Source organism: Rhinoraja longicauda, chromosome 2, assembly GCF_053455715.1.
Source record: "Rhinoraja longicauda isolate Sanriku21f chromosome 2, sRhiLon1.1, whole genome shotgun sequence".
NCBI classification, from domain to species: domain Eukaryota; kingdom Metazoa; phylum Chordata; class Chondrichthyes; order Rajiformes; family Arhynchobatidae; genus Rhinoraja; species Rhinoraja longicauda.
In genome coordinates, this window is record NC_135954.1 from 83,412,474 (window position 1) to 83,436,814 (window position 24,341).

Here is a 24,341-nt window from a genome sequence, read left to right on the forward strand (position 1 = left end):
TGGGCCCGTCCTCGTAGGGTTTCCATTGTAACCGGGAGGAGGGGAGGGAGGGAAGGGGGAGGGAGGGAGGAGGGAGGGGAGGGAGGGAGGAGGGAGGTGTGGAGGGGGAGGGAGGGGGGGAGGGGAGGGGGGAAGGGGGGGAGGGGGGAGTGAGGGGGTAGGGGTGAGGGGGAGGGAGGGGGTAGGGAGGGGGGAGGGGGGGTAGGGGAGGGGGGGTAGGGGGGGGAGGGGGAGGGAGGGGGAGGGAGGGGGGATGGGAGGGGGAAGGGGGGGAGGGAGGGGGCTCTCCCCTTTTCCCAGTACCACTCTTTCCCCGTTGGGCCCGTCCTCGTAGGGATTCCATTGTAACCGGGAGGAGGGGAGGGAGGGAAGGGGGAGGGAGGAGGGAGGAGGGGAGGGAGGGGGAAGGGGAGGGCGGAAAGGGGGGGAGGGGGGAAAGGGGGGAGGGGGGAGGGAGAGGGGAAGGGGGGAGGGAGGGGGGAGGTAGGGGAGGGAGGAGGGGAGGGAGGGGGGAAGGGGAGGGCGGAATGGGGGGGAGGGGGGAAAGGGGGGAGGGGGGAGGGGGGAGGGAGAGGGGAAGGGGGGAGGGGGAGGGAGGAAGGGGGAGGGAGGGGCACAGGGGCATTGTGACGTCACACGCTGAATACCACGGGGGGGGGGGGGGGGGGGGGAAGGGGGGTCTGCTCGAGTTCATCTCACAGGGGCATTGTGACATCACAATGAAGAATAAATCCGCAGCGCAGCGCCCCCCTTCTGTCAAAACTTCGATAAATCAGGGGGGGCAGCACTTTTAAACCTCTGTAACTTAAAAAATATGCGTCCGAATTAAATAAAAACATCATTTTCCAGCAGCGAACCGCATGCTGATTAAGGCGGTTCAAAAATCGTGGCACTACGGTTCACCGTTTTGACGGAATTGCCGTATTCAGCCGACATCAGTGGAATATATATATATATATTCAAGATCTGAGTTTTAATAGTATATAGATATATATATATAATGGGTGTTTCTGTAAATACAGCACTCCGTCGTGAAACTGAACATCTCCAAACTTCCAGGTTATTTTCTTTTTTTTTAAATGTAATATTCCCATTGTTTCATATCCTGTATTTTAAGTAGTATAGATTATGGTGTATAGCCAAAATAATGAGATGAAGCAACAATAAGTAAATCTGTTTTTACAAAGAAAAGTATCAGATGTGTTCCTGTGTTTTGCCCTTTTTGTGACTTTTTTCAAGCAGGATTTCATCAAATGCCTAAGCTACTTTATACCAGAAAGATTACATTAACTTTGCAATTAAATAACTCTATTTAAGCCAAATTCTGATTATGCTTATGATTTATCACCCGTTGAGATACTTTTCAGATGCCCCATGTTTTTGCAGCACAATGTGAATAGTAGCTGTGTCCCTTTGGTCATGTGTGAAATGCGTGAGTTAAAAGCAGAGTAACTGTTTTTATATTTATAGTTTCTTTTTTATTGTTTATATTTTTGTTTAAGCCTTCCATTGAAATACTTAATAATGAATAGAATTTAAAATCATGAAATAAAAATCTAGCTTACTCACCTAATTTATTGATGTCTCATTCTGTAATCCCTCCCGTTGTTTGACCTCGTCAATGCTATAACTGTTTCTTTTGCACTCGTCGAGATTTTTTTTATTCAAACAACGCAATTGTAATGACCCTGACGTGAAATACGGACCTCATGGTGGGTTACATGCCGACATTTTATAAGGGAGTTTAGAAATCAGTATAAGAGACTGTACCCCATATGTCTTACAGGTGCTCCTCAACTTAAGCTGGGGTTACGTTCCGAGAAACCCATCGGAAACTGAAAATATCGCAAGTCATTGCATTGAATATACGTGATCACATGACTGGAAGCGAGCTATGGCTCGCTGCCGTTTGCACCATCGCAAAGTCGAAATATTGTAAGTTGAAACATCGTAAGTCGGGGAGCAATAAATAATTTTTTTCTTGTTTTTTTCCAAATTTTGAAAGTATTAACCTTTGGTCAATTTTGATTACAAATTAGCCAAAAGGATCATAGGTAGGCACATTTTTAATGCTGTGATATTTCATTATAATTTAATAACTTTCAAATTTGGCTACTCATGTCACAGGTTGGTACCCTTAATTATGGAAACGCTAATATATTGAACGAAAATATAAATGGGCTGGTTAACAAGTAACACAAAAAATGTAACTGTGCACAGGGAATATGGATGTCAAAGAATCCAGCAGAATTTAGATCAAATACAGGTATTGGGGAAGAAATAGCAGATGGAGTTTAATCCAGGCAAGTGCAAGGCATTGTACTTTTAGAGGATCAAATGTAAAGATAATGACTACAGTAAAGAGTAGTTAAAAACTACAGTAATACAGCTTTAACATATGAAGGGATCTTGGGGTCCAAGTCCTTAGATCCCCAAATGTAGCAACACAAGTAGATAGAGTGGTAAAGGCAACAAATAGCATGTTTACCTTCATCAGTCGGGGCATTAAGTACAAGACTCAGGAAGGCTTATTGCAGCTTTATTAAACCTTTGCTTATTCCATGTTTGGAATACTGGATACGCGTTTTCTCCACCCCTTCCACAGGAAAGATGTGGAGGCTTAGGAGAGGGTGCAGTAGGGGTGTACCAGAATGCTGCCTGGATTAGAGGGTATTAGATCTAAGGAGAGGTTGCACAAACTGGGATTGTTTCCTCTGGTGCGTTGGAGGCTGACCGGAGACGTAATTGAAGTTTATAAAATTATGAAAGTCATCGATAAGGTGGACAGTTGAAACCTATTCCTCAGGATGGAAATGTCAAAAACTAGAGAGCAAAAACTGGCTTAAAGGTCAGACAGGGAAAATTTAAAGGAAATGTGTGGGATGTTTTTTATACACCGAGTGGAAGGCGCCTGAACGCACTGGAAGCAGATACTTTAATGGCATTTAAGGAGCTTTTAGATAGACACACGAGTATGCAGGGAATGGAGGGGTGTGGAGCATAAACAGGCAGAAAGGATCAGTTTAAAAAGGCATCACTTTTGGCATGGACATTGTGGGCTGAAGGGTCTATGCCTATGCTGTACTGTTGCATGTTCTATGGAATTCAAGAGAAACTTATTTTCCCCAAAAATCTGGAACGTGCAGCCCACATGGAGTAGTTAAGGCAAAAGGAACCAAAATAGAAACTGATTAACTACATGAAATAGTAATCAAAAGAGTTAATTTTTTTAAAAGTAAATAGCATGTAATCCATGTTTTACCCCCCACATTAATAGTTTGTTTTCTTCCCACCCTAGATTATATTCAAGCAAACAATTTTCACATGACACTCAGATTCTCAGATTTTTAGTTTATTCCGACAAAATATACAGTTGCCATTGGAATCTAAGCTGTAATCATGTACCTAATGCAAAGAATTACAAAGAATGCAAAGTAGTGCAAAATATGCATGCTAGAAATTATAATACACTAGTTTCTGGTGTGCTAAACACTTTCTCCAATGCCCTATTCAGCTACCATCAAAATAAAAGACATAATTGGCAAAAGAGGTGGCTTACACCTAGCTAAGTCTCCTAAAGGTTACTTTTGCATCTGCTTCCATCACCACCCCGGCAGCGCATTCCACTCTAAAAAATAACTCTCCTTTAACATCTCCTTTAAAAACATTTCCTCCTCCCACCTTCAAACGATGCCCTCTAATATTAAAACGTGCCTTCTAAAGTTGATAGAACCTCAGTTAATTTAGTTTGTCTATTTAACTTAATTTTTCATCTCATAAAATAACACCGTCCTGCACTGCTGTATACACCTTTAGCTTACATTTACAGGGTTGGAAGTAGACACCATGCAAATAGTAACATTACTCGCTCCGTGGCTGCATGGCTGATGCCAGCAAAGGTTCAAGCATTCCAAATTATATTGCACAAAATGTTTAATTTCATAGCAAACTCGCCCTCATTTGGAGGTAATCATAAGCATGATCTACTCTAGGGTAAATTGAATTTTTGCACAATTAACACTAAAAAACATGTGCTTTTAGATCCAATTTTAGGCATGAATGGCAAACAGCATGTTACAATATAAAATGTAAAGATTAGTCATGGATCAACATTATTACCTTTGTACTATAATAACATTTTTTAAGAATCAAATCTTGTTTAAGATTATTCAATTTAAACTGAATTCTTAATCCTCTGTAAAAAGAAATGTGCAAATGGATGAATGAAATCTCTGGATTATTTCCACTCAGTCGTAGTTGAACAAATGAAATCAATTCTGTAGTTTATAATAATGAAGTGCCTTCACAAAAATGTTTTGGAAAACAAATCGACAGTGGCTGACTGTATACAGATTGTGCTCAGATTTAACACTTAAAACATTCTAATCATGTTAACATTTTTTTTCTTTATACTGGCAAAATTACTTTATAAATAAATTAATCACTGTACCTCATAATTCGTATTCTGTGACAGATTAAAACTATCACTCGTTCCTTCTGTCTTGGCAGCATTTCGATTAGTAGGCCTATTTTTTCTTCTAATTCTCTTATCCTCACTGGCACTGCTGCTGTCTTCATCATCAGGATTGCCCTCTTCACTGTCACTAATATCGTCCTCACCTCCACCTTCTTCACCATCGTCATTTTCATCTTTTCCTTTCTTTTTTCCACAAGGTCGCCAGTCATTATCATCTTCACTATCATAATCATCAAATCCATTCAATTCTTCCACTGATATCATATCCAGCATTGTTCTCTTTTTACGAAGATTCCACTTCTTTTGTCCATCGTTTGACTCATCTGGCTCAACATTGTCCATGGATTCTTTGGCTTTCTTCCTACTCATTCTACTTTCAGTTGGTTCCTTATTGCCAGGTTCTTGTGCCGGATCATCCTTGCATTCAGCTATATTTTCATCAATGGTATCCTTTTTATCCTGTTCTGAGTCTTCTTCACTGCCATTTTGTCCACCCTCACTCTCTGAACCTTCTTCACTATCTTTACCAGCACTTTCCCCACTACCATCGGAATCTGCTACACAAGCAATATAAACATTTTAAGTAAGCAAATAATTCCCACAACATAACTGATAAATATGCTAAGCAAATATATAATCAATATTAACTGGCTTAATGTCCGAGTTGGCTGCTTTATTAGTGAAGATTCAAATTAATGCCCCATAGATGGATTGTTAATCAACACAACAATAATATGTTCATAAGTTGAGGGAGCAGAATTTGGCCATTCAGTCCATTGAGTCTACTCCACCATTCAATCATGGTTGATCTATCTCTCAACCCCATTCCCCTGCCTTCTCTCCATAACCCTTGACACACTCACTAATCAAGAATCTGTCTTCAGCCTTAAAAATACTCAATGACTGCCTCCACAGTCATCGTTGGCAATGAATTACACAGATTCAGCATCCTCTGACTAAAAAAAATCCTAAATAAACTTTCTAAAGGTATGTTCTTTTATTCTGAGACTGTATCCTCGGGTCCTAGACTGTCCCACTAGTAGAAACATCCGCTCGACTTCCCCAATAACCAAGCCTTTCACTATTTGGTTAGTTTCCCCCCCTCCCCCATCCTTATAAACTACTAAATGATCTATTAGCTGGATTTTCTGAAGTAGAATTGTTCTACACACAATGCATAGCAACACAAGAAATAGGGCATGCAATTTATTTGCTTCACTATTTAATATGATTATGTCTAACATTTTTTAGGTTAGGACCCAAATTGCAGCAAGATCATGATCAGTTGGATAGATGGGCTGAGGAAGGCTTAAAGGAGTTTAATACAGACTAGACCAAGTGGACCCGTTGGGCCTAAACCACTCCTACATTAGTGCAGCGCCCTCTCCTCTGCTCCCTCCCTCCTTCCCCCTCCCTCCCTCTCCACCCTCAGGTTGCCTCTCCAGCATTGGTGCAGAACCCTCTCTCCCCCACTCTCCCTTCCTTCCATCACCCCCTTCCCTCCCACCCCTCCCTTCCCCTCTCTCCCCCCCTCCCCTCCCAGGAGCAACCCGCGGTTGCCGTGGCAACCCGCCTCCCGGCCCGGGCAGCCGCCATTGGAGCGGGGTCCTGTTCAGTCCCAGTGCAGGGATGTTCAGTGGTAGATGGCGGTGGCTCTCCCACTGCTGCTGAGCCACTGGACTCTGGGCGGCGTGGGGAAGGCGCTGAGCCAGCCGGGGAGAGGAGGGGGGGACAGGGGAACCGAGGTCAGGCCCAGCGCCAGCCCAGGCTTCAACCTCCACCAACGCCCGGCCGCACTGCCACTGCTGCTGCTGTCGCCTTTCCCCATGGCCCACCTCAGGCTTGCGGTTACCCGGTCACGTCCAGCCCCAGGCCCAGGCTCTGCCCGACAGCTACACCCGGCACCAGGCCTGGCTCTCCCGCCCCCAAGAGACAGGAGGCCGAGCCCTGCTCAACAGACCCCAACTGCGCACGCGGACACGTTTGTTCTACGCAAGCGCGGATGCGGCGGCCATCTTACGTAAGTACCAGATCAACGAGGCCCCAACTGCACATGCGTGATTTTTTAAACTTTAAAATGTGAATAACTTTAAAAATATAACACCGATTTCAATGAAACTTCTTCCATAGGACCACGGGACTTTCACAGTGATTGTAAGGAATTTGGAGTGTGCTGTCAAGCAGAGGGATATAAGAGTCCAGGTACATAGTTCCTTGAGAGTGGCATCACAGGTAGATAGGGTGCTCAAGAAGGCTTTTGACACATTGGCCTTCATCAGTCAAGAGTATTGAGTACAGAAGTTGGAATGTTTATGTTACAGTTGTATAAGACAGTGGTGAGGCCACATTTAAAGTATTGTGTTCAGTTTTGGTCAGCATGTTATAGAAAGGATGTTGTTATGCTGGAAAAGGTGCAGCGAAGATTGATGAGGATGTTGCCAGGGCCCAAGGTTAAGCAGGCTCGGACTTTATTTCTTGGAGTGCAGGTTGAGGGGTGATCTTATAGAGGTGTGCAAGATCATAAGGGGAACAGATCAGGTAAATGCAGAGTCTTTTGTCCAGAGTAGGGTAATCAAGAACCAGAGGACATAATTCTAAGGTGAGGGGGGAATGGTAACCTGAGGAGTAACTTTTCTTTTACACAAAGGGTAGTGGGTATATAGAACGAGGTGCCAGAGGATATAGTTGAGGCAGGTACTATCATAACGTTGAAGAGACATTGGGCCAGGTACATGGATAGGATAAGTTTAGAGGGACATGAGCCAAGTGCAGGCAGGCACTTGTAGATGGGCCTGTTTCCATGCTGTATGACTCTATGATTTGTACAATACATTGATGAGGCCATATTTGGAGTATTGTGTTCAGTTTCGTTCACCCTGTTGTAGCAAAGATGCTTTAAGTTGGAGAGGGTGCAGAGATTTATGAGGATGTTGCCAGGACCCGTGGGCTTGAGCTATAAGAAGAGGTTGAGTCGACTAGGACTTTATTCCTTGGAGCACAGGAGGATGAGGTGTGATTTTACAGAGGTATACAAGATCATGAGGGAAATAGCTATAGTGAATGCAGAGTATTTTATCCAGAGTAGGGAAATTAAGCGCCAAACAATATAGTTTGAAGGGGCAAGGAGAAAGATTCAATTGGAACCTGAGAAGCAACTTTTTCACACAAAGGGATGGATATATGGAACAAGGTGCCAGAGGAGGGAGTTGAGACAGGTACTATCACAACATTTAAAAAACATTTGGGCAGGTACATGGATAGGAAAGGTTCAGAATGATATGGGCCAATCGTAGGTAGGTGGGACTAGTGTCGATGGGGCATTTGGTCAGCGTGGGCAAGTTGGGCCAAAAGGCTTGATTCCATGCTGTATGACTACGACTCTATGAAAGCTTCTTGCACTATTCCATATGCTTTGATTCCCTTAATAACTAAAAGTTTGTTCATCTCTGTCGTGAATATACCACAGCAACGTAACCTCCACAGGCAGAATTCTAGAATTACAGCTCAAATCCATGGGCAAAAAATTCTCAACTCTGACCTGAATAATCAATCCCTTGTTTTGAGACCATCATTCGCAGACCAAGACAATCCAACCATGAAAAGATCAACTCCACATCCCCCCCTTTCAAGCTCTTAAGAATTTGGTACATTTTAATAAGATCATATTTTTCCTTAATCTTGTGTCATATAACAAACCCACAATTCCAGGAATTGATTTGGAGAATCTTTGCTATGCACTCACTATCATTTTTTTCCTTCCTTAGAGGGGCCAAACCAATGCACAATGTTTCAAATCCAGCATCAACAAGACAATACATGATTTTTTAAATTAAAAAGCAATCCTCAATCCACACCAGTATATTACTACCGATACTGTGTCCATTAAATCTGCTTGGAAACATCTTATACAGCACCTTGACAAAGGCTTCTAAAAGTCCAAATTCGCCACATCAACTGGATCGCCTTCATCTATTCCCTTGGTTACAGCCTCAAAAATTAATAGGAGATTCATGAAACATGATTTTCCTTTCATTCTTCCATGTTGACTCCACCCAACCTACTTTTGTTTTCTAAGTGCCCTGTTGCCATTTCCTTAATAAAGGATTCCAACATTTCCTTATTACTAACAAGCTAACTGGTCTATAGTTCAATTTTCTCACTCCTTCCTAATAATGTGTGCATACATTTGCTACATTCTATTCTATGGAAACTGCTTAACAATCTATGACATTTTAGATGATCCACAGTTTCCTTGACACCTCTTCAATTAAAGAGAGAAAAAATTCAAATATAGACCAGTTACCCTGGCAACAATTCCTTCTCTCCAGAGATGCTGCCTATCCCGCTGAATTACTCCAGCATTTTGTGTCTACCCTGGCAACAATGATATGGTCATATGGTCCTGTGAATTATCACCTTTAATAAATCCTGGGATTTATTTCCATTAAGTAAATAAAACGAAACTGAAGATATCTAGATCAAGAGACTACAGATGCTGGTTTACAAAATAAAACTGAAAAAACTAATGCTTTGCGGTCCTCATTTACTCTAGACCTAGAACCTTCAACTATTTCCAGGTTTCCCTTTTTTTCCCCATGGACACAAAGTATTTAGTTTCTCTGCCTTTTCTTTAATCACCAATATAATTTTGCCCATCTTTACTCGGGGATGATGCTAAAAAGGTTCTTCATTTTTTAAAAAGTTGCTTGCTTAATGTTTCTCAGTAGCTTACAGTGCCCTCCATAATGTTTTTTGGACAAAGACCCATCATTTATTTATTTGCCTCTGTACTCCACAATTTGAGATTCGATTTTCTGTCTGTGTAAACTAACTGAAAATTGACAATAAAGTTGACTTTGACTTTTGACTTGACTTTGTAATAGAAAAAAAATTACATGTGGTTAAAGTGCACATTGTCAGATTTTATTAAAGATTTTATACATTTTGGTTTCACCATGTAGAAATTACAGCTGTGTTTATACACAGTCCCCCCATTTCAGGACACCACAATGTTTGGGACACATGGCTTCACAGGCGTTTGTAATTGCTCAGGTGTGTTTAATTGCCTCCTTAATGCAGGTATAAGAGAGTTCTCAGCACCTAGTCTTTCCTCCAGTCTTTCCATCACCTTTGGAAACCTTTATTCTGTTTATCAACACGAGGACCAAAGTTGTCCCAGTGAAAGTCAAAGAAGCCATTATGAGACTGAGAAACAAGAATAAAACTGTTATAGAGATATCAGCCAAACCTGAGGCTTACCAAAAGCAACTGATTGGAACATCATTAAGAAGAAAGAGAGCACTGGTGAGCTTACTAATCGCAAAGGGACTGGCAGGCCAAGGAAGACCTCTACAGCGGATGACAGAAGAATTCTCTCTATAATAAAGAAAAATACCCAAACACCTGTCCGACAGATCAAAAACACTCTTCAGGAATCAGGTGTGGATTTGTCAATGACCACTGTCCGCTGAAGACTTCATGAACAGAAATACAGAGGCTACACTGCAAGATGCAAACCACTGGTTAGGCGCAAAAATAGGATGGCCAGGTTACAGTTTGCCAAGAATTACTTAAAAGAGCAACCACAGTTCTGGAAAAAAAGGTCTTTCGACAGATGAGACAAAGATTAACTTATATCAGAGTGAAGGCAAGAGCAAAGTATGGAGGAGAGAAAGAACTGCTCAAGATCCAAAGTATACCACCTCATCTGTGAAACACGGTGGTGGGGTTGTTAGGGCCTGAGCATGTGTAGCTGCTGAAGGTACTGGCTCACTTATCTTCATTGATGATACAACTGCTGCTGATGGTAGTAGCATAATGAATTCTGAAGTGTATAGACACATCCTATCTGCTCAAGTTCAAACAAATGCCTCAAAGCTCATTGGCCGGTGGTTCATTCTACAGCAAGACAATAATCCCAAACATACTGCTAAAGCAACAAAGGAGTTTTTCAAAATGGTCAATTCTTGATTGGCCAAGTCAATCAACCGATCTGAACCCAATTGTGCATGCCTTTTATATGCTGAACGGAAAACTGAAGGGGACTAGCCCCCAAATCAAGCATAAGCTAAAGATGGCTGCAATACAGGCCTGGCAGAGCATCACCAGAGAAGACAGCCAGCAACTGGTGATGTCCATGAATAGCAGACTTCAAGCAGTTATTGTATGAAAAGGATATACAACAAACACTAAACATGACTACTTTCATTTGCATAACATTGCTGTGTCCCAAACATTATGGTGCACTGAAATGGGGGTCTATGTATAAACACTGCCATAATTTAATTTCTACATGGTGAAACTAAAATTATAAAAATGGCTTTTATTAAAATCTAACAATGTGCACTTTAACCACGTGATTTTTTTCTATTACAAATCTCAAATTGTGGAGTACAGAGGCAAATAAATAAATGATAGGTCTTTGACCTAAACATTATGGAGGGCACTGTATTTTCAACATTCCACTTTCCTTTTAATATCTTTGTCATCCCGATCACATAGTTTGTCAATGCAGTACCTTCCATATACCATTATATTTTTACCCACCCTTGACATTTTTCTACATGCTAATATAAAAATGTCATCTTATCAGATCTATACACTTCAAAATGAGGTTTTAACAGTATTTAATTATGCATTATGTTAAATTTTATGAAGGAAAAAGATCCTGTATTATATACAATCTAAAATATATGCAATGATGGGAAACAGCTTAATTTCAACAGATACTAATATAAATAATACAGTACGATAAAACTTTATTCATCCCCATATTTAATTATTTCCGAATTATCTGATCTATGATCAACAAATAAAAGTAACAAATTCATATTTTCACAATAGAACATGCTGGTATATCTTTTCAGATGCTGATAGCTCAGATGAATCTTTTCTTTATCTGTCATTCAGCATTCGACCACCATCTCCTCCTACTTCCAATACCAGCAACCCATACATCATTTAATGATTTTATTTTCTCATTTAAAATGAGCTTCCAGAATAGGATGAGCATGGACTTCTCTCTATTGCTCAAAAACTGAGAGACGTAAAGCGAAGTTCTCACAGCTTCTCCAAAACTTCTTCCAGTAAAGAGCTTTGCATATTAACTCAATGGCTAAATACAACGAGGCAACTTTGAGACTTTCTAATCAAATAAGCTGTCAACGTGATTTATTCTGGATTATAAAAATATCAGCAAAAGTGCATGAATAACTACACGCCAACAAAAGAGTTAATGCTTTAAAATAAAGAGGAAATGTTTTAAAATCACAACAAAATTAATTCTATAAAATACACTTATATACACCTGAAGCATCTCCCACTTCGAAGTCACTGTCATCAGAGCTGTCATAATCCAATGCTTCCAGAAGAGATGTTGCTAGTGTTTTCACCTGTCTCTTCTTTGGACCACGTTCAACTGCAGAAATCCAGAAAAAAACGTACTCAGTACACAGAAAATAGTTGATTGCCTATAAACCGTGTTATCAATGAAATAAAACGTTTGCATTTTTCAATTTCAACTTTTAATTCAAATTATCTGCAAAAAGACCTCTGACAGCCATAGGCAGTGATGTCATCAAGTAGGTTGAGCAATTACATTTAAAGGAATTGCTGGCAACCTGGAAGCAATGTTTCAAGTAATGTTTTAAACATTCAAGACAGCAAAATAAAGTTGGGGACATACACAAGTACCAAGTTCAAACTAAGATATCAAGTAAAAACTGTTAGATCCAAAACCTGTGAATTTAAGGAATTAGACAGCACACAATTTTAGATTTACAGAGGCATTAATTATGGCTTAATGTACCATTTACAACTTGCTCTTTCAGCAAAGTACAACACTTAAGGATTTTCACAGAGTTAAAGCAGTTCGAAAAAAACTGAAGCTCTAAACAACATTTTCTTTGAAGCATTTGATGTGCAGACCAGAAGACCTGAAAATCTAATGCACTGACATCAGCAACATCAGATTTGAGCCACTCAGATTTAATGGGTCAAACACATTAAAATATAAATTGGTGCCTCTTTGATATGATATTGAGTGGTAAAATGAATTGCATTGCAGTTTTTAAAAAGGTGCTGGAATTGCGAGACATGGGGTGTACATTTATCATTTTATTAAAAATGGTGACAGCAAGTCGATGAAGTTTCTATAAAACCATATCGGAATGTTGGTTCAACAGAAAGAAAACTGATTAATTCTATTTAAAGTACTCTGCTCAGATTTGGGTGCTGAACATCATCAAGAGCATCAAGGCCTGTGAGAGAGTGCAGAAGAGATGTTCTAGAATGGTACCCCAGTTGAACGACAAGTCTGGGGAGAAAATAATGCAGCCTGCATTCGTTGTTTTAAGTACAATGGCGGTCAAGGTGAGATTTGATAAGGTGTTCTAGATCATGAACCGTTTAGTGAGAGAATATAGAAACAGACAGAAAGCAGTTAAAAATGGGTTATTTTTAAACCAAGCCAGCTGTGATTACTTAGATTGTTCTGCCTGAAAGGATATTGGGAGCAAATTCAAGAGTTTTTTCGAGAAAGGGAGAAATAATTGAAAATAAAATATTTTGGGGAATATATATACCTTTATAATATACCTTCGGTTTTTACTGCTATTTGATTTAGTCAGCAGAAAAACAAGAGACTGACAAACAGGGCTACTAAAAAAAAATGAAGCAAAGTCAAATCATCCAGACTCAGTAAAAGGCAGCAACATAAGCCACTTCCTAAAGATTTCACATGTTTAACTAATATTGATGCAAGTTTAATAACACGTAAAATTTTGCAAGTTCAATACAAAAAGCAGTAATCCAAAAACATTGCATAATCATAGCCAGATCACAACTGTCGAATTTTAAACACCACCATCCAAATCTCTGTTCATATCTAAACAAACTCCAACTACATCCATGGTAGGAAAGAACTGCAGATGCTGGTTTAAATCGAAGGTAGACACAAAATGTGGACCTTTTGGAGCTATGCCAGTGGGAGATTCTGCTGAAGAGTAGCCAACTAGAGAGAAGGAATGGGTGACGCTTCGGGTCGAGATCATCAGTCTGAAGAAGGGTCTCGACCCAAAACGTCACTCATTCCTTCTCTCCAGAGATGCTGCCTGTCCAACTACATCCATCCTAGTCTGAAGCTGAAGCTAGACACAAAATGCTGGAGTAACTCAGTAGGACAGGCAGCATCTCTGGAGAGAAGGAATGGGTAACGTTTCGGGTTGAGACCTTTCTTCAGACTAATGATCTTGACCCAAAACGTCACCCATTCCTTCTCTCCAGTTGGCTACTCTTCAGCAGAATCTCCCACTTAATGTTGCTGGCATAGCTCCAAAAGGCCCACTAAAGGAGTGAGCGTTTGATTTGTACTTCCAAAGGAAATAATTTGCACAACTGTAACTACAGACTCTGGTGAAAATACAAGTACACTTAAGACTTATTTATTTCTAATCAAGAAATTGCTGGCCATCTAGATAAATAAGAGCAATAGTGCTTTGCTACTTCAAACTATTTTTTCTGCTAATCCATGACTTCACTGGAATCTGTTTAAGTAGATGCCCGACTGAATGCCAAAACTGAAAGAATAAACCTTCTCTACAATATTGTACAAGGACTAATGCAAATTTGATGGTTTCCTATTTGTCATCTATGTCATTTGTCATTTATGGAAAAATAATTTTAATATGTTCTTTCATTTCATTTCTATATTCTTTCATTTTGCCTCTTTCTGGAGCTGAGGTGCGAGACAAGACTGGTGAACACAGCAGTTAATGGAGCTGCATCCACTACTGCTGACTGTAGTTTTCACTGCCTTCCTGATGACCCAGAAACTTAATCCTGCTCCCCACGATCTGGTGCCATCAGACCCATTTCTTTACCACCCATTCAGGACCAGTAAATTCCATAGTTGTAGGCATTTTGTTGCAGCAGTTCCAGCAACACAAGGAAAATAGGTCCTGGCAAAGCAGAAGGGAATTCTGTGTTCCCCAAAGGACTCAAGAGTCCCAAAGGTAGCACAAGGACATTCAACAGTACAGAACACAGAATGTAAGCTGTCACTTTAACTCCATCAGAGATCTCCATATTGAAACAAAGGTAATTCCCAATGAATGCTGGTAGAACGACAGAGGCCATGTCACTTTAATCAATCTATTGAGGGCGTGCAGCGTGGGTTTACTAGGTTAATTCCCGGAATGGCGGGACTGTCATATGTTGAAAGACTGGAGCGACTCGGCTTGTATACACTGGAATTTAGAAGGATGAGAGGAGATCTGATCGAAACGTATAAGATTATTAAGGGGTTGGACACGTTAGAGGCAGGAAACATGTTCCCAATGTTGGGGGAGTCCAGAACAAGGGGCCACAGTTTAAGAATAAGGGGTAGGCCATTTAGAACTGAGAAGAGGAAAAACTTTTTCAGTCAGAGAGTTGTGAATCTATGGAATTCTCTGCCTCAGAAGGCAGTGGAGGCCAATTCTCTGAATGCATTCAAGAGAGAGCTGGATAGAGCTCTTAAGGATAGCGGAGTCAGGGGGAATGGGGAGAAGGCAGGAACGGGGTACTGATTAAGAATGATCAGCCATGATCACATTGAATGGCGGTGCTGGCTCGAAGGGCCGAATGGCCTCCTCCTGCGCCTATTGTCTATTGTCTAATCCTAAAGGTTTCAGCTGTATACCAGTGACAAGGCTTGTTTTTAGATTTTTTAATGGTCAGTAATTTCCAGTTATCTGATTCTCTCTTCCTTGGTGTAAACAACTGACTAACCTCAAGAACTCAGTCAAATCATACCATGAGCTTCACAAGCACTCACTAGAACAGAAAACTATGAAAGATACTGAAAGAAAGTGGGAAATGTTAGCCAGATGGGTAGTCTCGGAGAAATTGTGAGAGACAAAAGCAAATCCTCTATTTCTAACTTTCTGATATGAATATTACAGAAATGCCAAAGGCACACATTTCAATAATTGTTTAAAAATGTACATGGCTGCCAAACTATCAAATTCCAAAACCAAAGTCAAATAATTTGAGGCTTAGGGCAAAATCTATTTGCATTTTCTCAGAAACAAAATTATTTCTTGAAATGAAATCATACCTATTAAAATGTTTATTAATGGAAGGAGCTTTATAGCTTCAGTTTCGACATATTCTGCTGGAAGGTCAGTCCAATGAATAAAGAACATCTTGCTAACTACCAAGGTAACCAAAAACTGTGCAAATGTAGATTGTTTCAGTTTTATAAAGTTACTGGCGTAAATGCAAACAATGCCTGAGAATAGAAAAGCCTGCTGGAGCACTTGGTTGCTAGCCATTTTAACTCCCCTTCCCTTGGTTTCTCCTACTGCCAGAGTGAAGCCACATGCAAACTAGAAGAACAGTCTCGAAGAACATAATCATCAAACATTCGGATATCCTCAGAAATGGTCTCCGTTTGACTTCAGCCAAATGATGCATGAGAATTTTTTGAGGAGGTGGCAAAGATCATTGATAAGGTTAGAGGAATGGATATTGTCAACATGAACTTCAGCAAGGTATTTGACAAGGTTCCTCATGGTAAACAGACAAATCCAGAGAAGACGACACATGGAATCTATGGTGACATGGTAGACTGAGTTCAAAATTGACTTGCCCATTGAAGACAGAGGGTAGTCATGGAGGACCGTTTTTCTGACTGAAGGTTTAGGATCGATAGTGTTCCTCAGGGATCAATACTATGATATAACAACTGGATAACAACCAGGAGATCCACTAGACCATGGCAGACCATGTAAGCATTTGGCAAAATAGTCACCGAATCTACGCCACTGAATTAGTATCCAAACCATTGATCAAGAGACGTTTTCATTTCTCTATCATGGCAGCTGGGGAATTTTAAAAGATAGTATCAATAATGATCATCACAAAATCTGTCATACAAATCTGATTTCCTAAAAACCTCAGGCAAATAAATTTGCCCTGCAGATTACTCCAAGCACATCAACATGGTGTCACCTCAGTTCAGGGACAATGAAGGTGGAAGATAAATACTTTTCTCTCCAAAGATGTCCACATCATGTGACAGAATGAATAAAAACATATCCATTCAAATGATCGCTGTTTCCTCCTTCAAGTTTAATCTCTGCATGCAAGGAATGGAAAATGAAGATAAACTCACATTCCTTTGTTGAATTCAATGAGGAGTAAAGTAGTAAAGACCTGATAACAAATAAGTGCATTTGTATGAGGATGCTGAATGTGATAGCACCTACAAAAGATTGATTTATCAAGCATTTCTTTCTTACCATCAGGACAATTAAGAACAAATCAGTGTTATCAGCAAATTGATTCAGTATTTTACAATCAACATTTGTTGCAAATAAATACAGCGAATATTACAAAGTGGAAAAACTAACTCAAGTGAAACCCCATAAATCAAGTTACTCAAACATGTTCAAATATCATCTCAGCATAATTGTACTTTATAACTAAATTTCCAGTTTCAACCTTTTGTTCAATCTCTTTAGTTTTTACAAATCATAACGAGTCACAATTAACGACAAAGTTCAATCAGTTGACGACTATTATGCATTAATTAATTCCTCTATGGTTCATTCTAATATTCCTTCATTGTCAAATTTGATGCCCCTATCAATTGCAGTGCCATAATCAAATTCCAATTAATAAATCAGCCCCAGTCTAATATCTACAGTAAATGAAGTATTTGAATCAGCTGTTTTTGCATAACTTCCCAAATCAGCAAAGACAAAATATCACAGTCGATATACATTTAAAATAAAGTAGAACATGCTCTGCGATGGTATGGATAACATTTTTAAGCGATCCTGGGTGGTAACTTTGTTTGCAGTACCGGGCTCTATAAATAATAAAGCACCTTCCACAAAATCTTCTCAACAGAAAAAGCAGAGAAAACATTTTATCAGGATCACAGCTTGGTTTGGGATCAGCTCCATCTAAGACCGCAAGAAATTGCAGCAAATTGTGGACGCAGCCTAGACCATCATACAAACCGACCTCCCTTCTATTGACTCCATTTACACCTCACGCTGTCTCGGCAAGGCCAGCAGCATAATCAAGGACGACTCGCACCCTGGCCACACCATCTTCTATCAGTCACAAGGTATAGGTGCAAAAATGCACACCTCCAGATTCGGGGACAGTTTCTTCCCAATTGTTATCAGGCAACTGAGTCAACCTACCACAACCAGAGAGCAGTGATTAACTACCATCAACCTTTTTGGTGACCCTTCGGACTACCCTTGATCAGATTTTGCCGGCTTTACCTTGCACTAAGTTATTCCCTTATCATGTATCTCTACACACTGTAAATGGCTCAATTGTAATCATGTGTTGTCTTTCTGCTGACTGGATAGCAAGCAACAAAAGCTTTTCACTGTACCTCGGTACACGTGACAATAAACTAAAAAAAAATTGCAAGTAAATCTCATGTGTTTTGCTACATTGTATTAATAACAACAAAAAAACAAATTATAGGCTACACTTTCTGGATTCCGTCCTTTAATAGTGGTGGAAATGGATTTTAATAGAAAGGGAACAATTTTAGTTCTGATCAAAGGTCATCAACTTGAAAGGGTATTTATTCACAAAATGCTGGAGTAACTCAGCAGGTCAGGCAGCATCTCGGGAGAGAAGGAATGGGTGACGTTTCGGGTCGAGACCCTTCTTCAGACTTGAAAGGGTAAGTATTTCTCCATTAATGCTGCCAAACCTGCTGACTATTTCCAACATTACCCATTTATCATTAAATATCTTTGAGGTTTTAAGTTCTTATCTATCCAGTTTTAGAAACAATCACCTTGAACAACTTATTTCCAATTATTACGACAGCACCTGTGGAATCTCCCTGTGAATCTATCCTTAGCTCTCTCCTATTTCTCATCTACCAAATCCTCTTCTGTAATAGTCAACAGTCATATATACTGATAACATCCACCATCTTGGATCTGGACCACTTGGACAATACGTCAGGCTGTTCATAGACTACAGCTTGGTATTCAACATCATCTACACCAAACTCAGGGAACTGGTTCTCTGCGCATCCCTTTGCAACTGGATCTTCGACTTCCTCATCAGCAGAACATAATTAATACGAATTAGGAAGCAACTCTTTCTGTTTGTATGCTCAGCCCCCTGCTCTACTCGTTCTATACCCATGACTGTGAAGCCAGGCACAATTCCAACTCCCATCTTTAAATTTGCTGACAACACCTCTACTTACAACATCTCTAGTCATAGAGAGATATAGCGTGGAAACAGGCCCCTCGGCCCAACTTGCCCACACCGGCCAACAATGTCCCAGCTACACTAGTCCCACTTGCCTGCGCTTGGTCCATATCCTTCAAAATCTGTCCTATTCATGTACCTGTCTAACTGTTTCTTAAACGATGGGATAGTCCCAGCCTCAACTACCTCCTCTGGCAGCTTGTTCCATACACCCACCACCCTTTGTGTGAAAAGGGATTCCTATTCAATCTTTTCCCCCTCACCTTGAACCTATGTCCTCTGGTCCTCATTTCCCCTACTCTGGACAGGAGACTCTGTGCATCTACCTTATCTATTCCTCTCATGATTTGTACACCTCTATAGGATCCCCCCTCATCCCCCTGCGCTCCATGGAATAGAAACCCAGCCTACTCAACCTCTCCCGAAAGCTCACACCCTCTAGTCCTGGCAACATCCTCATAAATCTTTTCTGAACCCTTTCACGCATGACAATATCTTTCCTATCACATGGTGCCCAGAACTGAACACAATATTCTAGATGCGATCTCACCAACGTCTTATACAACTGCGACATGACCTCCCAACTTCTATACTCAATACTCTGACTGATGAAGGCCAAAGTGCCAAAAGCCTTTTTGACCACCTTATCTACCTGCGACTCAACCTTCAAGGAACCATGCACCTGTACTCCTAGTTTCCCCTGCTCTACACTATTTGGACACCTACCAATTACTGTATGGGTCCTGCCCTTGTTCGGTGTCCCAAAATGCAACACCTCACACTTCTCTGTATTAAATTCCATCAACCATTCCTCCGCCCACCTGGCCAATCGATTCAGATCCTCCTGCAATCTTTCACAACCATCTTCACTATCTGCAAAACCATTCACTTTTGTATCATCCGCAAACTTGCTAATCTTGCCCTGTATGTTCTCATCCAGATCATTGATGTAGATGACAAACAGTAACGGGCCCAGCACCGAACCCTGAGACACACCACTAGTAACATGCCTCCAGTCCGAGAAGCAACCTTCCACCATCACCCTCTGCTTCCTTCCACAGAGCCAATTTGCTATCCATTCAGCTACCTCTCCTTGGATCCCATTCGATCTAATCTTCCAGAGCCGCCTACCATGCGGATCCTTGTCGAATGCCTGCCACAACATCTACAGCTCTGCCCTCCTTGACCGTTTTGGTCACGTCTTCAAAAAAATCTATCAGATTTGAGACACGACATCCCATGTACAAAACCATTCTGACTATCCCTAATCAGCCCTTGCCCATCCAAATGCCTGTATAATCTATCCCTCAGAATACTCTCTAGTAACTTTTCCACTACAGATGTTAAGTTCCATTATGTACTTCCTTAGAACATTGAGCAGATTTGGTATGTCAACAAATATTCTGAAACTTCTACAAGTGTACAGTAGAGAGCAAATTTACTGTTTGCATCAGTCTGGTTTGGCAACTCAAACACCCAGGAACAAAAAAGATTGCAAAAAAACAGTGAACACTGCTCAATATCATGGGTACTGACCTGCCAGCCATCAAAGGGATCTACAAGAGTCACTGCCTCAAAGGGGCAGCCAGCATCAGAGACCCACACCACCCTGGACATGCTCTCATTTCGCTCCTACTATCGGGAAGAAGTTATTAGAGCTGTAACATCCAGGTTCAGGGGCAGCTTATTCCCAACAGCCATCAGTTAAATACTACAACTTCCAAACTTTAGAGACTGAGGGGTATGGTTTTTGTCTTTGCACTATTATTGTTTGTTTATTATATAATGAACAGTTGTTCTTTATTAGTGTTTACAAAGTATGATGTTTCATCAGTCTGAAGGGTCTCGACCAGAAACGTCACCCGTTCCTTCTCTCCAAAGATGCTGCCTATCCCGCTGAGTTAGTCCAGCATTTTGCGTCTACTATGTTTACATATCTGTTGTGTTGCTGCAAGTATGAATTTCATTGTTCTGTTTCAAGACATAGGACAATAAATCACTCTGGAGTCTCTTGATTTTTTTACAACCCCGTTATGTCCCCATTTTATCAAAATGTTTCCCAATATCTAGTGTTAGACAGGGTGAAATTTCCTTCAACTAAAGACATTGCACCAGGTCCCCATCATAAATAAACTGGGGAGACAAGGTGGTGAGATTAACATTTCAAACCGTCTCTGCCCAGGAGTCTTAAGGGGTCTGAGCTCCAAGAACAGCCACGGATCTCCATGAATGCTTAATATAATCCGATTCTGACATATAGCCACAGACTGACGCCATCCCTCTCACTTGCATTTATCTGAAACAGACTGCTCAGCACTTTGGTGTCGTACCTGACCCCAGGATGAAGTCCTGGGCACAACCACAGCAGAATGGGTTAATTGACTCCCTTCTGCGCTTCTGACTCTAAGACCCAACAGTTTTCATGGGCAATGGCGATTTTAACTTGAGACCCATCTGTGTGGCTGGTGGGCTCGGACACGGCACCCTCTGGGATGGACACAAATCAACTCCTGATACTAACAAAGAGCCACTAGGCCTGGCTGAGACGTTAATTGCACCGCTGCCTCGAGGGATAGATACTGCCCGAGTTGCGGAGCAGTCACACGGCCCCGGGTGGGTTGGCGGGGCACAACCGCCGCAATAGCCAAGGGCTAACGGTCTGCACGGCGGCTGCTGCTGCTGCTGCTGCTGCTGCTGCTGCTGCTGCTCGCCTGGCTCGGGTCCGGGGGTCCGGCAAAGACACAACAGTCACCGTGCTGCCGGCGGGGAGATGGGGGGAGGTAGAGAGAGAGAGAGAGGGAGGGACTCTGGGACACCCACTCAGGGCCGATGATGGAGAGTCGGCGAGCTGCAGCCGGCCGGCCGCGACAAGCGCAGACGGCAGCCCTTTACTCACACATGCTCTTCATGGCCGCGTCGCTCTCCTCCTTCCACGACATGGCTCGGCCGCCGCCGCCTCTTTCGCCGCCGCCTAGGCCGCGGCTCGCGTTGCTCCACCCACCCCCCCGCGTGACGTCAGGGCGGCGGCCATCCCCCGGCCCGGCCCGGCCCGCATGCGCAGTGTTGGCGCTGCCGTCGCCCAGGGGCCGCCGGCCGGCAGCGAGAGTTGGGCCGAGGTCGGCATCTGCTGCTTCACCCCATCATTACAGATTAATCCAACCATCGGTCGAAATCACCCTTTCCAAAGCATCTGGGGGAAAAAAAACATCTGTCGGACAGGACAAATGTGCACTTGGAGAGCCAGGGTTTAACCAAGAGTAGACAACTTGGCTTTTTCAATAGGGCTGCCTAACTTGATCAATATTTTGAGGAGGTCGCTAAGTGTGTTGATGAGGATAGTTCAATTGATTTAGTTGATGGACTTCATTATGGACTTTGACAAGGAAGACTGGTCAAATAGCTAATGGCTCCTTCAACTATTTTTCCAGTACACCAATTCCAGTACCATTGCTTCTCTCCAGAGATGCTGCCTGTCCTGCTGAGTTACTCCAGTTTTTTGTGTCTATCGTCAATTACTGTATTGGGTAGGAAGGAACTGCAGATGCTGGGTGCCTACGTTGATGCAGAACTCAAAAATGTAATCACTTTTGTTGCCAGCTTTCAACCTGCTCTCAGCTTCACATGTCCATCTCTGACTCTTCATTTTGTCTTCCTGAAACTCTGTCATCATTAGAGTGGGCTAGCCATCAACGATCATTTCAAATCTGCATGGTCCCTTGATTGTACTCTCTCCCATCCTGCCTCCAGTAAGCACTCCTTTCCATTTCCTTTATCATAGAGAAAGAACTCTTAACGGCATCTCATCTATCTCCTGCACCTTTGCTCTCACTCTTCGTTTCTTAGACAGACAAAGAGCCTCCCTGGTCATCACTGCCAACCTTTGCATTCAGTGGATCATCCTTTGCAATTTTCACCAGCTCCAACAAGACCTCAGCACCAGACACATATTCCATTTCCCCTTTTCAGTATTATCAAAGGAACCACTGTATTCTTGACTCCCTGTTTCACTCATAAATCCCCACCAACCATACGCTATCTTATAGCACTTCCATATGCAACCATGGGAAGTTTATCCCACTATCCAAGGACCCAAATAGTCATTCCAGGTGAAGCAATGATCTACTTGGAATTCTGCCATTTCTGTATAGTGCATTTGGTGTTCACTGTGTTGCCTTCTCATTAGAGAACCAAAGGTAGATTGTGTGGTTGCAGAGTATGTGTACTCCTGTCTTGGATTGTTTGCCATTTTAATTCCCCTCCCTTCACCCATGATGAGCAATCACTTTGTGTCCTCCTCCAGCACTTTAAAATGAATCAGACTGTAAGACTCACCCTCTGTCTCGGCACAGTGCAGCCGGGTCCCTTCTGGACTCAGAATGTTAAACTCTCCAACTTTTGGTAACTCTTTTTATCTGCCTCAGAATTGGCTGTTTCTGCCCTAAATCATTGTGCTTCAGTTTTTCTCCTTCCACTGGTATAGTTTGCCCTGCTGGGCATTCCCCGCAGTTTTGCTATTAGCAATACATAACAACCATGGAAGCATAATGGGCTTTTAGCTGCCATGTTCAGTCTTTAGGTCTCCCCCTATTAAAGAATTCCCCTTGATCCTATCCAATATTTTCTGCTACGACAAACACGTTTTCTTTTATTAACTGCTTCTCTTTCCACAGATGCTGTCTAACCTGATGTGTGACTCCAGCATATTTTTTTTAATTTCAAACTCACAGAATCTGCAGCTTATTGATATTTATGGGAAGAATGTGATTACACTTGAGAGGAGATTTGTTGACGTGTAAACAAAATTAGGGAATTTTGTCAATGGCAAGAGACTGGAGTTTTCTTTGGATTAGTGAAAGATAAAGGGATACCTGACTGAGTGATACAAAGTTATCAAGGGCAAAGGTAGGGTAGATTGTGAGAATTATTACCTAACATAGAGGTGTGTATAGCCAGTGGACATAAATTTAAAGTAAGGTGTAGCAAATTCATTTGACAATTTTTTCCCTCCATAAAGTGGTGAAGTTTGGTACATAATATGAGCTGGTATTGGCAGCAGATACACTAATATTATTAAGGCCCCCCTCGGTTATGGTTGACCATGGGTGATGCATCCTGGTTGTTGACTGCTTGCTCCAAACCTCGGCTAGATCAGCGTCGATGTGTGGTCAGATGCAAGCCTGGGCGATGTCATATGAAGGACAGGCTGTTGCCCATGCGGCATGTCCCCCCTCTCCACGTCGTTGATCGATTCAAAGGAACAGCAGAGCCATTACAGTTTGGCACTAGCGCCATTGCAGGAGCTGCCAGAACAAGGCTGTAGACAACGATGAACTGCCTTAGGGACTCCTACTCCGAATTTTTCTTGAGGTTTACTCCTAGAGCCTTTTCCATGACTGGATATGGCCACAAGGCAATGGAGGTTTTAGATCAGTTTTCCCTCTCCTACATGGACTGCCTTCCCAGGCTGATGAGCCTCATCTGCCCGAGACTCATGGGGGTGGGAGCATCTACCTTCCTGTCTATAGCACCTGCCCACTGCAGCATTCATCCGCTTTCCCAGCCGTTGTGGCACTGTATTAAAGTCAGCCATAATCCTCCGCCTGTCTCACCATTGAGGTCTTAG

At 41.9% G+C, this 24,341-nt stretch overlaps 1 protein-coding gene across 5 annotated transcripts in view; it reads right to left on the bottom strand.

Annotated features, from left to right (window-relative positions):
- The window catches only part of phf14 (PHD finger protein 14), a 175,605-nt gene extending 153,863 nt beyond the window's left edge, over positions 1–21,742 (bottom strand). For 4 of the 5 annotated variants that reach the window (XM_078422089.1, XM_078422071.1, XM_078422105.1 and 1 more), the window contains exons 1-3: positions 21,615–21,742; positions 11,784–11,894; positions 4,451–5,034 (exon numbers count right to left, since the gene is read on the bottom strand). In XM_078422089.1, the coding sequence (XP_078278215.1) occupies positions 4,451–5,034; positions 11,784–11,894; positions 21,615–21,657 (738 nt within the window). In that variant the 5' untranslated portion in view covers positions 21,658–21,742. The remainder of the gene's footprint in view (positions 1–4,450; positions 5,035–11,783; positions 11,895–21,614) is intronic. The other variant, XM_078422080.1, reaches the window with a different exon arrangement.
- Positions 21,743–24,341: the final 2,599 nt, after the last annotated feature.